Source organism: Mustelus asterias, chromosome 15 (genome assembly GCF_964213995.1).
Source record: "Mustelus asterias chromosome 15, sMusAst1.hap1.1, whole genome shotgun sequence".
NCBI lineage: Eukaryota > Metazoa > Chordata > Chondrichthyes > Carcharhiniformes > Triakidae > Mustelus > Mustelus asterias.
The window spans coordinates 14,705,459-14,718,238 of record NC_135815.1 but is presented as its reverse complement, the minus strand read 5'-3'; the positions used below and the strand labels follow the sequence as shown (position 1 = coordinate 14,718,238).

Below are 12,780 nucleotides of genomic sequence, written 5' to 3'. Positions count from 1 at the left end.
CCCCCCCGCCTCCCGTCGCCCCCCCCGCCTCCCGTCTCCCCCCCCGCCTCCCGTCTCCCCCCCCGCCTCCCGTCTCCCCCCCCGCCTCCCGTCTCCCCCCCCGCCTCCCGTCTCCCCCCCCGCCTCCCGTCTCCCCCCCCGCCTCCCGTCTTCCCCCCCGCCTCCCGTCTCCCCCCCGCCTCCCGTCTCCCCCCCCGCCTCCCGTCTCCCCCCCCGCCTCCCGTCTCCCCCCCCGCCTCCCGTCTCCCCCCCCGCCTCCCGTCTCCCCCCCCGCCTCCCGTCTCCCCCCCCGCCTCCCGTCTCCCCCCCCGCCTCCCGTCTCCCCCCCGCCTCCCGTCTCCCCCCCCGCCTCCCGTCTCCCCCCCCGCCTCCCGTCTCCCCCCCCGCCTCCCGTCTCCCCCCCCGCCTCCCGTCTCCCCCCCCCGCCTCCCGTCTCCCCCCCCGCCTCCCGTCTCCCCCCCCGCCTCCCGTCTCCCCCCCCGCCTCCCGTCTCCCCCCCCGCCTCCCGTCTCCCCCCCCCCGCCTCCCGTCTCCCCCCCCGCCTCCCGTCTCCCCCCCCGCCTCCCGTCTCCCCCCCCGCCTCCCGTCTCCCCCCCCGCCTCCCGTCTCCCCCCCCGCCTCCCGTCTCCCCCCCGCCTCCCGTCTCCCCCCCCGCCTCCCGTCTCCCCCCCCGCCTCCCGTCTCCCCCCCCGCCTCCCGTCTCCCCCCCCGCCTCCCGTCTCCCCCCCCGCCTCCCGTCTCCCCCCCCGCCTCCCGTCTCCCCCCCCGCCTCCCGTCTCCCCCCCCGCCTCCCGTCTCCCCCCCCGCCTCCCGTCTCCCCCCCCGCCTCCCGTCTCCCCCGCCCCCCCCGCCTCCCGTCTCCCCCCCCGCCTCCCGTCTCCCCCCCCGCCTCCCGTCTCCCCCCCCGCCTCCCGTCTCCCCCCCCGCCTCCCGTCTCCCCCCCCGCCTCCCGTCTCCCCCCCCCGCCTCCCGTCTCCCCCCCCGCCTCCCGTCTCCCCCCCCGCCTCCCGTCTCCCCCCCCGCCTCCCGTCTCCCCCCCGCCTCCCGTCTCCCCCCCCGCCTCCCGTCTCCCCCCCCGCCTCCCGTCTCCCCCCCCGCCTCCCGTCTCCCCCCCCGCCTCCCGTCTCCCCCCCCGCCTCCCGTCTCCCCCCCCGCCTCCCGTCTCCCCCCCCGCCTCCCGTCTCCCCCCCCGCCTCCCGTCTCCCCCCCCGCCTCCCGTCTCCCCCCCCGCCTCCCGTCTCCCCCCCCGCCTCCCGTCTCCCCCCCCGCCTCCCGTCTCCCCCCCCGCCTCCCGTCTCCCCCCCCGCCTCCCGTCTCCCCCCCCGCCTCCCGTCTCCCCCCCCGCCTCCCGTCTCCCCCCCCGCCTCCCGTCTCCCCCCCCGCCTCCCGTCTCCCCCCCGCCTCCCGTCTCCCCCCCGCCTCCCGTCTCCCCCCCGCCTCCCGTCTCCCCCCCCGCCTCCCGTCTCCCCCCCCGCCTCCCGTCTCCCCCCCCGCCTCCCGTCTCCCCCCCCGCCTCCCGTCTCCCCCCCCGCCTCCCGTCTCCCCCCCCGCCTCCCGTCTCCCCCCCGCCTCCCGTCTCCCCCCCGCCTCCCGTCTCCCCCCCGCCTCCCGTCTCCCCCCCCGCCTCCCGTCTCCCCCCCCGCCTCCCGTCTCCCCCCCCGCCTCCCGTCTCCCCCCCGCCTCCCGTCTCCCCCCCCCCGCCTCCCGTCTCCCCCCCCGCCTCCCGTCTCCCCCCCCGCCTCCCGTCTCCCCCCCCGCCTCCCGTCTCCCCCCCCGCCTCCCGTCTCCCCCCCCGCCTCCCGTCTCCCCCCCCGCCTCCCGTCTCCCCCCCCGCCTCCCGTCTCCCCCCCCGCCTCCCGTCTCCCCCCCCGCCTCCCGTCTCCCCCCCCGCCTCCCGTCTCCCCCCCCGCCTCCCGTCTCCCCCCCCGCCTCCCGTCTCCCCCCCCGCCTCCCGTCTCCCCCCCCGCCTCCCGTCTCCCCCCCGCCTCCCGTCTCCCCCCCGCCTCCCGTCTCCCCCCCGCCTCCCGTCTCCCCCCCCGCTCCCGCTCCCCCGTCTCCCCCCCCGCCTCCCGTCTCCCCCCCCGCCTCCCGTCTCCCCCCCCTTCCCCCCCGCTCCCCCCCCGTCTCCCCCCTCCCCCCCGTCTCCCCCCGCCTCGTCTCCCCCCCCCGTCTCCCCCCTCCCCCCGTCTCCCCCTCCCCCGTCTCCCCCTCCCCCCCGTCTCCCCCTCCCCCCCGTCTCCCCCTCCCCCCCGTCTCCCCCTCCCCCCGTCTCCCCCTCCCCCCCGTCTCCCCCTCCCCCCGTCTCCCCCCCTCCCCCCGTCTCCCCCTCCCCCCGTCTCCCCCTCCCCCCGTCTCCCCCTCCCCCCGTCTCCCCCCTCCCCCCGTCTCCCCCCGTCTCCCGTCTCCCCCCTCCCCCCGTCTCCCCCCTCCCCCCGTCTCCCCCCTCCCCCCGTCTCCCCCCTCCCCCCCCGCTCTGCCCCCCCCCGCTCTGCCCCCCCCCCCGCTCTGCCCCCCCCGCTCTGCCCCCCCCGCTCTGCCCCCCCCGCTCTCCCCCCCCCCCGCTCTGCCCCCCCCCGCTCTGCCCCCCCCCGCTCTGCCAACCCCCGCTCTGCCCCCCCCCGCTCTGCCCCCCCCGCTCTGCCCCCCCCGCTCTGCCCCCCCCGCTCTGCCCCCCCCGCTCTGCCCCCCCCCGCTCTGCCCCCCCCCGCTCTGCCCCCCCCCGCTCTGCCCCCCCCCGCTCTGCCCCCCCCCGCTCTGCCCCCCCCGCTCTGCCCCCCCCCGCTCTGCCCCCCCCCGCTCTGCCCCCCCCGCTCTGCCCCCCCCGCTCTGCCCCCCCCCGCTCTGCCCCCCCCCGCTCTGCCCCCCCCCCCGCTCTGCCCCCCCCTCCGCTCTCCCCCCCCCTCCGCTCTCCCCCCCCCTCCGCTCTGCCCCCCCCTCCGCTCTGCCCCCCCCTCCGCTCTGCCCCCCCCTCCGCTCTGCCCCCCCCTCCGCTCTGCCCCCCCCTCCGCTCTGCCCCCCCCTCCGCTCTGCCCCCCCCTCCGCTCTGCCCCCCCCTCCGCTCTGCCCCCCCCTCCGCTCTGCCCCCCCCTCCGCTCTGCCCCCCCCTCCGCTCTGCCCCCCCCTCCGCTCTGCCCCCCCCTCCGCTCTGCCCCCCCCTCCGCTCTGCCCCCCCCTCCGCTCTGCCCCCCCCTCCGCTCTGCCCCCCCCTCCGCTCTGCCCCCCCCTCCGCTCTGCCCCCCCCTCCGCTCTGCCCCCCCCTCCGCTCTGCCCCCCCCTCCGCTCTGCCCCCCCCTCCGCTCTGCCCCCCCCTCCGCTCTGCCCCCCCCTCCGCTCTGCCCCCCCCTCCGCTCTGCCCCCCCCTCCGCTCTGCCCCCCCCTCCGCTCTGCACCCCCCTCCGCTCTGCACCCCCCTCCGCTCTGCACCCCCCTCCGCTCTGCACCCCCCTCCGCTCTGCACCCCCCTCCGCTCTGCACCCCCCTCCGCTCTGCACCCCCCTCCGCTCTGCACCCCCCTCCGCTCTGCACCCCCCTCCGCTCTGCACCCCCCTCCGCTCTGCACCCCCCTCCGCTCTGCACCCCCCTCCGCTCTGCACCCCCCTCCGCTCTGCACCCCCCTCCGCTCTGCACCCCCCTCCGCTCTGCACCCCCCTCCGCTCTGCACCCCCCTCCGCTCTGCACCCCCCTCCGCTCTGCCCCCCCTCCGCTCTGCCCCCCCCTCCGCTCTGCCCCCCCCTCCGCTCTGCCCCCCCCTCCGCTCTGCCCCCCCCTCCGCTCTGCCCCCCCCTCCGCTCTGCCCCCCCCTCCGCTCTGCCCCCCCCTCCGCTCTGCCCCCCCCTCCGCTCTGCCCCCCCCTCCGCTCTGCCCCCCCCTCCGCTCTGCCCCCCCCTCCGCTCTGCCCCCCCCTCCGCTCTGCCCCCCCCTCCGCTCTGCCCCCCCCTCCGCTCTGCCCCCCCCTCCGCTCTGCCCCCCCCTCCGCTCTGCCCCCCCCTCCGCTCTGCCCCCCCCTCCTCTCTGCCCCCCCCTCCGCTCTGCCCCCCCCTCCGCTCTGCCCCCCCCTCCGCTCTGCCCCCCCCTCCGCTCTGCCCCCCCCTCCGCTCTGCCCCCCCCTCCGCTCTGCCCCCCCCTCCGCTCTGCCCCCCCCTCCGCTCTGCCCCCCCCTCCGCTCTGCCCCCCCCTCCGCTCTGCCCCCCCCTCCGCTCTGCCCCCCCCTCCGCTCTGCCCCCCCCACCGCTCTGCCCCCCCCTCCGCTCTGCCCCCCCCTCCGCTCTGCCCCCCCCTCCGCTCTGCCCCCCCCTCCGCTCTGCCCCCCCCTCCGCTCTGCCCCCCCCTCCGCTCTGCCCCCCCCTCCGCTCTGCCCCCCCCTCCGCTCTGCCCCCCCCTCCGCTCTGCCCCCCCCTCCGCTCTGCCCCCCCCTCCGCTCTGCCCCCCCCTCCGCTCTGCCCCCCCCTCCGCTCTGCCCCCCCCTCCGCTCTGCCCCCCCCTCCGCTCTGCCCCCCCCTCCGCTCTGCCCCCCCCTCCGCTCTGCCCCCCCCTCCGCTCTGCCCCCCCCTCCGCTCTGCCCCCCCCTCCGCTCTGCCCCCCCCTCCGCTCTGCCCCCCCCTCCGCTCTGCCCCCCCCTCCGCTCTGCCCCCCCCTCCGCTCTGCCCCCCCCTCCGCTCTGCCCCCCCCTCCGCTCTGCCCCCCCCTCCGCTCTGCCCCCCCCTCCGCTCTGCCCCCCCCTCCGCTCTGCCCCCCCCTCCGCTCTGCCCCCCCCTCCGCTCTGCCCCCCCCCTCCGCTCTGCCCCCCCCCTCCGCTCTGCCCCCCCCTCCGCTCTGCCCCCCCCCCCTCCGCTCTGCCCCCCCCCTCCGCTCTGCCCCCCCCCTCCGCACTGCCCCCCCCCTCCGCACTGCCCCCCCCCCTCCGCACTGCCCCCCCCCCTCCGCTCTGCCCCCCCCCCTCCGCTCTGCCCCCCCCCCTCCGCTAACAGAGCATTGTGCCCCACCTGCAGCTACCTCCTCTTCTTCAGTTACCCGAATGACAGAATGGCTACTGTGCAGGAGGACATGGATTTAAATTCAGCTGCTGTGGTGGAATTTCACCCCACAGTGAGCATGGTGCGGGCCTCTGGATTACTATTCTAGTGATATTACCACCTCTCCCTTAAACTCCACTGCCTTGCCTTCTTTAAAAAAAGGAATGCTTTCGGATTTTATATTGAAAACAATGTTGGAAATATCCAGCAGGTCTTGGCAGCATCTGCACAGAGAAGCAGCGCAAACGGCCTAGATTTTCACCATGTTGGGTTGACTCGGGAGCTCTTTATGAGCAGCAGATGGATCCCAATTCGCGGATTCCCGACTCCATTGCTGGGTTGTGCATTTTTTGGGAATGCCTTTAACGGGCACAGGCTGGTTCCTATCAGAGGCTTCCTTCGGGCCAGTCTCGTTCTGGCTGTATACATTGCTGAACCTTCTGTTCCTCTGCAGTTTTCACAGAATTGGGCCGGAGTTGTAGTTTGTAGCCCCTCGAGGGGTCATGAACCCTCGTGTGCGTGAGAGAACCTAAAGCTCAAAAGATCCCCTTCATGCTTCCTTGACAAAGTCCTGACCCTCCAAGGGCTTGCTCAGGCTGCCCTTCCACCCCCTCATGCACCCCCATGCCAAGCCAATGGGCAGCCCGGTGGCACAGTGGTTAGCACTGCTGCATCACAGCAGTAGGGACCTGGATCTAATTCTGGCCTTGGGTGACTATGTGGATTTGCACATTCTCCCCGTGTCTGTATGGGTTTTCTCTGCGTGCTCCGGTTTCTCCCAAAGATGCGCAGGTTAGGTGGATTGCCCATGCTAAATTGCCCTTTTGTGTCCCAAGATGTTTAGGTTAGGGGAATTAAATACATGAGGTTACGGGGATTGGACCTGGGTGGGATGCTCAGTTGGAGAGTCGGTGCAGACTCGATGGGCTGAATGGCCTCCTTCTGCACTGTAGGGATCTTCTGTAAAAAGATATGGTGTTCGTAAGTTCGAGATTGTGTGTGCGTACAATGAGTTAATGTGCATGGCAGTAGTACCAGAGTTTGGCAAAGGGGCATAAGGGGATGGATGGAAGAGTGGAGCTTGGCAGAGAGGGCATGAAGGGACATGGGTAGTGGAAGGGCAGAGCCTGGCATGAGCCACCTGAGGGAATTGGTAGCCCAGATGACGTGCATGGGTGGGTGAGGGAATGGGAATATTGGGAGGGTGAAGCATGTGAAGGCTGTTTGAAACTAGAGATTGAGGCTGGCAAGATTTAGTGAGTAAGGCTTTGGAGATGGAACTCCAGAGGTTAGGACTTGGACAACTGTGACAAAGTAGGCATGCTCAAGAGACCAGTATTCGATGAGCACAAGTATCATAGAGTTGTGGGACTAGAGGGAATTACGAGGTAGGGAGGAGTGAGACCATGGAGGGGCTTGAAAACTAGGATGAGAATTTTAAAATCGTGTTGCTGCTTCACCGAGAGGCAACGTCGGTCAGCAAGCAATGGTCATTGAATGGTTCAAACAAGGACACGGGCAGCCTTGGATGCCTCAGGTTTATGGAGAGTAGAATACGGGAGGCGAGCCGGGTGTGCATCGGAATAGTCGTGTCTAGAGGTAACAAAGATAAGGTTGAGGATTTCAGTAGCAGTTAAACTGAGGTTTGGGCAGCACGGAAACAGATCAATCTGTCACCATCTTGGTTGTCAACCTTTCTCGTTCTGCGCTGAACCATGCAAGTCTTGATACTGTCGAGAAAGTGCTGACTTCCTGCCGATTTGCTAATGAGTGATTATTTATTACAGACTGATGGACCTTCAAAGAAGACCAGTCAAGAACAACAAAAGCGTACACTGCATTTGTCCAAAAGGAGCAAGATAATCAAGAGAAAACAGAAATATTCAAAAGTTAAATTGGAACCCTCGGTGGATATTCACATTGTGAATAATGCTGAAATATTACAGAAGACAAACGAGGGTGCCGAGAAGGAGCCCGTGAGTCCCCGTGCTAAAAGAATTGTTAATGGTAAACGGGGGCGTAAATTAAAAAAGATGGAGTCAACGTCTAGGAAAGCTGCTGCGCTGTCCAGCAATCTTCCAGCAAGCTGCTCAACAGCAACGAACACAGCATCCTCAGAGGCAGATGTTCCCACGAAACCATTCCAGGTGGGTCTTCCAAAATGGAGTTCGTGGTCATTGACTGCAAGCATTTGTTCATCAACTGGTTCCTGTGTAAGAACTCATTTGTTTAGACAATGCAAACTGTACCGCTTGATGATGAGCTATGAAGTATCATGGCACCAATTAAAAACAAAACAAATGTGCAGCTGCAAAAGCTAGAATCTGCTAAAATTCCGGAAATAAAATGAAAGGAAATGGAAGGTTTTTTCAGACCATTAGCTTAGCGTGAAACCATTTCTGTCCTGTAAGTCCACAGGGGTTGTGATAACTGTGGCTAGACATGTTTTGAGAACATGGATTCAATCATACTGCCACAATTTTGCATGAGAAAGAAAACTTGACTAAGTCTTGCCAGCATCAATCACTAATTTTAAACATGACTTTGTAAGCAATTCCACATTAGTGGAACATTTTATGCTGTTACAGATGTCTCCGTATGTTTAGTGTATTTTATGCTGGGTTAGGTCCTAGAGGAAGATGGTTGAAATCCACAAAATGGGAATGGTTGTAAAATGCATTATTGTAATCCAGAGAACAAAGAAAAGTACAGCACAGGAACAGGCCCTTCGGCCCTCCAAGGCTGTGCCGATCATGATGCCTGCCTAAACTAAAACCGTATGCACTTACGGAGTCCGTATCCTTCCATTCCCATCCTATTCATGTATTAGTCTAGTTGCCCCTTAAATGCAGCTATCGTACCTGTCTCTCTCTCTCTTCTCTCTCCCCGCCCCCCGCCCCGCCCCGGGGGGGGCGTTCCAGACATTCACCATCTTCTGTTTTTAAAAAAAACTTACCTCGCACATCTCCTCTAAACTTTTCCCCATGCACCTTAAACCCATGTCCCCTAGTACTTGACTTTTCTACCCTAAGAAAGAGCATCTGACTATCCACTATCTGACTATAGGTAAAACTGCAGACTGAACTGTCCATTTAAAAACACACCCTTGCAAGATGAAACATGACTTAAGTGGGCAGAGGAAATCTGCCAACAATAACAACATTACACTTTTTGCGTGGGATTGTTTCAGGTTTCTCCACTCCTGAAGGTACAGGTGCCACCAGGCGTCAACACTACAGCCCCCACCATTTAGACCACCTGCTGTCATTGCAGACAACCGTCAATACTGGACAATTCAATGCTAACTATTTGTCATTCAAGTAGAGGTCAGTGACAAAGGCACTGCCTGCATCGTACGAAGCACGTTAGTTACTTCGGGCAGCCTCAGATGTTCATTCTGCAGTTGGCACCTCATTAAGGTGCAATTAATGTGACTGCTTAATCTCCTGTCATTAGTGTCCAGTTACAGTTTACACTAATGAGCACTGATTGTGGCAGCAAACATGGCTGGCTAGCAAGAGGAAATCAATGAGCCTCGGCAAGAAAATTAACCAAAACAAAAGGATGAGCAGCCAAAGATGAGCCAGTGTGACTTAGCGCTGCACCTCGGGTCTTCCAAACTCTACAGTCACTGACTCACAAAGATGGCGTGACCAGCTGTTCACTAGCCTCAACATGGCAGTGAAAAATGCAATCTGTTAGTAGTCGATAATTGCTTTACACAGAAGGGTGTTGGAGCATGGAATGCTTTGCAACAAAAAAAATGGTGCAGAGACAGCTGTATGTTTTGAGGGAAAATTGGATAAATACTTGAACAAGATGGATATAGATAAGTACAGGACAGTGGGATTAGATTTGGATTGTTCTAAGCAAAAAGCTGGTAAAGACATAGCAGCATGCTATGCTGTAAAGTTTAACATGTTAAAGGTTAATTGTGAGTTCTATAGATTTGGACAGTGGGTTAGGGTCATCTGTAGTGCTATCTGCGTCAGGACCTGAGAGCCCTTGTTATGGCTTGTGAATATTGCCTACTTGATCTGGGATTGCTACAAACTGTGCCATTGTCCAGCAAGGGATGTTGACTGTTCCTGTGCAGTAACCCTCTATGGTTTAATGCCTCTTCAGGAGAGGAAGGGTGAAGTGAAAACACGATTATTCCTACAAAACTCACCTCCAAACTCCGTGGCCTAGTGCTCAAATCCTCCCTCTGCGACTGGATCCTGGACTTACTTACCCACTGACTGCAATCAGTAAGACTAGGTTATGACACTTCCTCCACGATAATCCTCAACACCAGTGCCCCGCAAGGATGTCGTCTCATATACCTTGGACTGTGTGGCCAAATTCCCCTCCAACTCAATTCTCAAGTTTGCTGATGACACCACCGTAGTGGGTCGGATCTCAAGCAATGACGAGACGGAGTACAAGAAAGAGATAGAGAATCTGGTGAACTGGTGCGATGACAATCTCTCCTTTAATGTCAGTGAAACGAAGGAGATAGTCATCAACTTCAGGAAGCATAGTGGAGGATATGTCCCCTGCCTACATCAATAAGGATGAAGTGGAAATGTTTGAAAGCTTCAAGTTTCTAGGTGTCTAGATTACCAACAACCTGTTCTGGTCCCTCCACGCTGATGCTATAGTTAAGAAAGCCCACCAATGACTACTTTCTCAGGAAGCTAAGGAAATTTGGCATGTCCACTACAACTCTCCAATTTCTACAGATGCACCATAGAAAGCATCCTTTCCGGATGTATCACGGCTTGGTATAGCTCCTGCTCTGTCCAAAACCACAAGAAATGTGAATGAAGCCCAGTCCATCACACAAACCAGCCTCCCATCCATTGCCTCTGTCTACACTTCCCGCTGCCTCAGAAAAGCAGCCAGCATAATCGAGGACCCCACTCATCCTGGACATACTCCCTTCCACCTTCTCCTGTCAAGAAAAAGATACAAAGGTTTGAGGTCACGTACCAACCAATTCAAGGACAGCTTCTTCCCTGCTGCCATCAGACTCTTGAATGGAACTCCCTTATGTGAAGTTGATCTTTCTTTACACCCTATCTGTGACTGTAACACTATATTCTGCACCCTGTCCTTTCCTTCTCTCCTATGTACGGTATGCTTTGTCTGTATAGCGCGCAAGAAACAATACTTTTCACTCTATACCAATACATGTGATAATAAATCAAATACTGGCAAGGAAATATTTTTTTTTAAAGCGTGATTATTTACTTACCCTTGCATTCCTTTCCATCCATTGAATTCCTTGCGTGGTAGATGTTTAGAATCTATTTTGTAGTTTGTCAGGAATGTTTTGTAAGTGTAGTGTTGTGTTCTTCATGTGCAGTTTTGGCTAATCTTGGTCTTTGAGCATTTGACTTATGATTCGCTAAAGCACTTATCAATTTAATTTCTTATTTCTGACAAATATATAAAGTTGAGCAGTTTTTGACTTTAATGAGCACCCTGTAGACTCTCTGGAGATGGAGGCTCCTGACTGGGTCATGTTTAGCTAATTATTTGAAAGCTGAGTCAAAAAATGATCCCCTGCTTCTTCAGTTTTATTTCGTGTAATAATATTTATTTTAAACTGCTAATTTTCTTCCCATCCTCACAAGCTTTTGTATATATCTGGAATTAAGAATCTACCGATGACCATTGTCGATTGTCAGAAGAACCCATCTGATTCACTAGTGTCCTTTAGGGAAGGAAATCTGCAGTCCTTAGCTGGTCTGGCCTATATGTGATTCCAGAGCCACAGCAACTGCCGTCCAAGGGCAACTAGGGATGGGCAATAAATGCTGTCCAGCCAGCAATGCCCATGTCCCACCAATGAATAAAAAATAAATAAGAGAAATTTCTCCTGCTCTCTGTCCTAAATCTTATAACTCTATCCCCTCAAACACTCAAAACAGCCAATCTATGTATCCTGCCTTCTCACTTCAAATGGTTGTGCAAGTCAGTGCTTCAAAAAATAAGGTAATCTTGGTTGACACCAAGCAATGGAAAATTTATAGGCGAGTGTTTTGTGATGATTAAATCCCAGCAGTGTCCATCTAGAGATGCCTAAACCTTGACGACATCTTCACCCAAGGTATCCTATTTTGGGTAGAGTGAAGTGTCTGTACAGGGAATGTGTATTAATTTGACCAGGCAAACCGAACCGCAACTTCCTGAACTTCCTAACTCATAGACCACAATCAGTAAGGATAGGCAACACCTCCACGATCATCCTCATTCTCAGCCCCCTACTATACTCCTTCTACACCTATGACTGCGGCCAAATTCCCCTCTAATTCGATTTTCAAGTTTGCTGATGACACCACCGTAGTGGGTCAGATCTCAAACAATGACGAGACAGAGTACAGGAATGAGATAGAGAATTTGGTGAACTGGTGCGGCAACAATAATCTCTCCCTCAATGTCAACAAAACAAAGGAGATTGTCATTGACTTCAGGAAGCATAAAGAAGAACATGCCTCTATCTACATCAACGGGGATGAAGTAGAAAGGGTCGAGAGCTTCAAGCTTTTAGGTGTCCAGATCACCAACAACCTGTCCTGGTCCACCCATGCTGACACTATAGTTAAGAAAGCCCACCAACGCTTCTACTTTCTCAGAAGACTAAGCAAATTTGGCATGTCAGCTACGACTCTCACCAACGTTTACAGATGCACCATAGAAAGCATTCTTTCTGGGTGTATCACAGCTTGGTATGGCTCCTGCTCTGCCCAAGACCCAAGGAATTACAAAAGGTCATGAATGTAGCCCACTCCATCACGCAAACCAGCCTCCCGTCCATTGACTCTGTCTACACTTCCCGCTGCCTCGGCAAAGCAGTCAGCATAATTAAGCACTCTGGACATTCTCTCTTCCACCTTCTTCGGGAAAAAGATACAAAAGTCTGAGGTCACGTACCAACTGACTCAAAAACAGCTTCTTCCCTGCTGCTGTCAGACTTTTGAATGGACTTACCTTGCATTAAGTTGTTCTTTCTCTACACCCCTAGCTATAACTGTAACACTACATTCTGCACTCTCTCCTTTCCTTCTCTATGAATGGTATGTTTTGTCTGTATAGCATGCAAGAAACAATACTTTTCACTGTCAATACATGTGACAATAATAAATCAAATCAAAACTTACGTGGACATGTCAGTAACTTGATTTAGAAAATTAGAACCCAATACATGTTAAACACCAGCTGTCTCCTTCCTCCAACCCCCACGGAATAATTTGAAACCTGTTTATTTTGATGGGTTTGTCGTGTGCGCTGTGGAGTCTTTGGCCATTATTTATGTGATTCTTCCCTGCTTTAATTTGATTGTGATGTTGTCATGGTAACATTCTGTTGCCGGGGGATGCAGATTCGTAGTGCTTAGAATTATGGGTATGAAATCTGAAAGTGCCCTTGAGTGGGTTGTTCTGGGTCCATTCCTATTGTTACCGAGGGCTTTCCTGTCATGTGCTTTGAATTTACTGCGCCGTTTTAATGTTGGCAGAATTGTTTGGATTTTTTAAATGGAGTTTTCTCACAGGAGTGCAATGACAGGAGAGTGGAGCGCATGATCACTTCAGCGACAATTGAAGTAGCTCAGTCAGATACTGGCATCACACTGCCCAGGTGCCACGCATTGTATTGTACAGATCATCACCACTATTCACATGAAGACAACATGCTTTAGTCGGCGTGTTAATCTCACAAGCTAATGAATTTAACATTTTGACGGAGAACAGAAATATTCCTAGGTATCGATTTTAAAAAT

General features: G+C 59.4%; 1 protein-coding gene across 1 annotated transcript in view; it reads left to right on the top strand.

Moving 5' to 3' along the window:
* riox1 (ribosomal oxygenase 1) overlaps window positions 1-12,780 on the top strand; it is a 44,833-nt gene that overhangs the window by 1,170 nt on the left and 30,883 nt on the right. Inside the window, exon 2 of the mRNA XM_078229545.1 lies at window positions 6,800-7,159. Within this exon, the coding sequence (XP_078085671.1) occupies window positions 6,800-7,159 (360 nt within the window). The remainder of the gene's footprint in view (window positions 1-6,799; window positions 7,160-12,780) is intronic.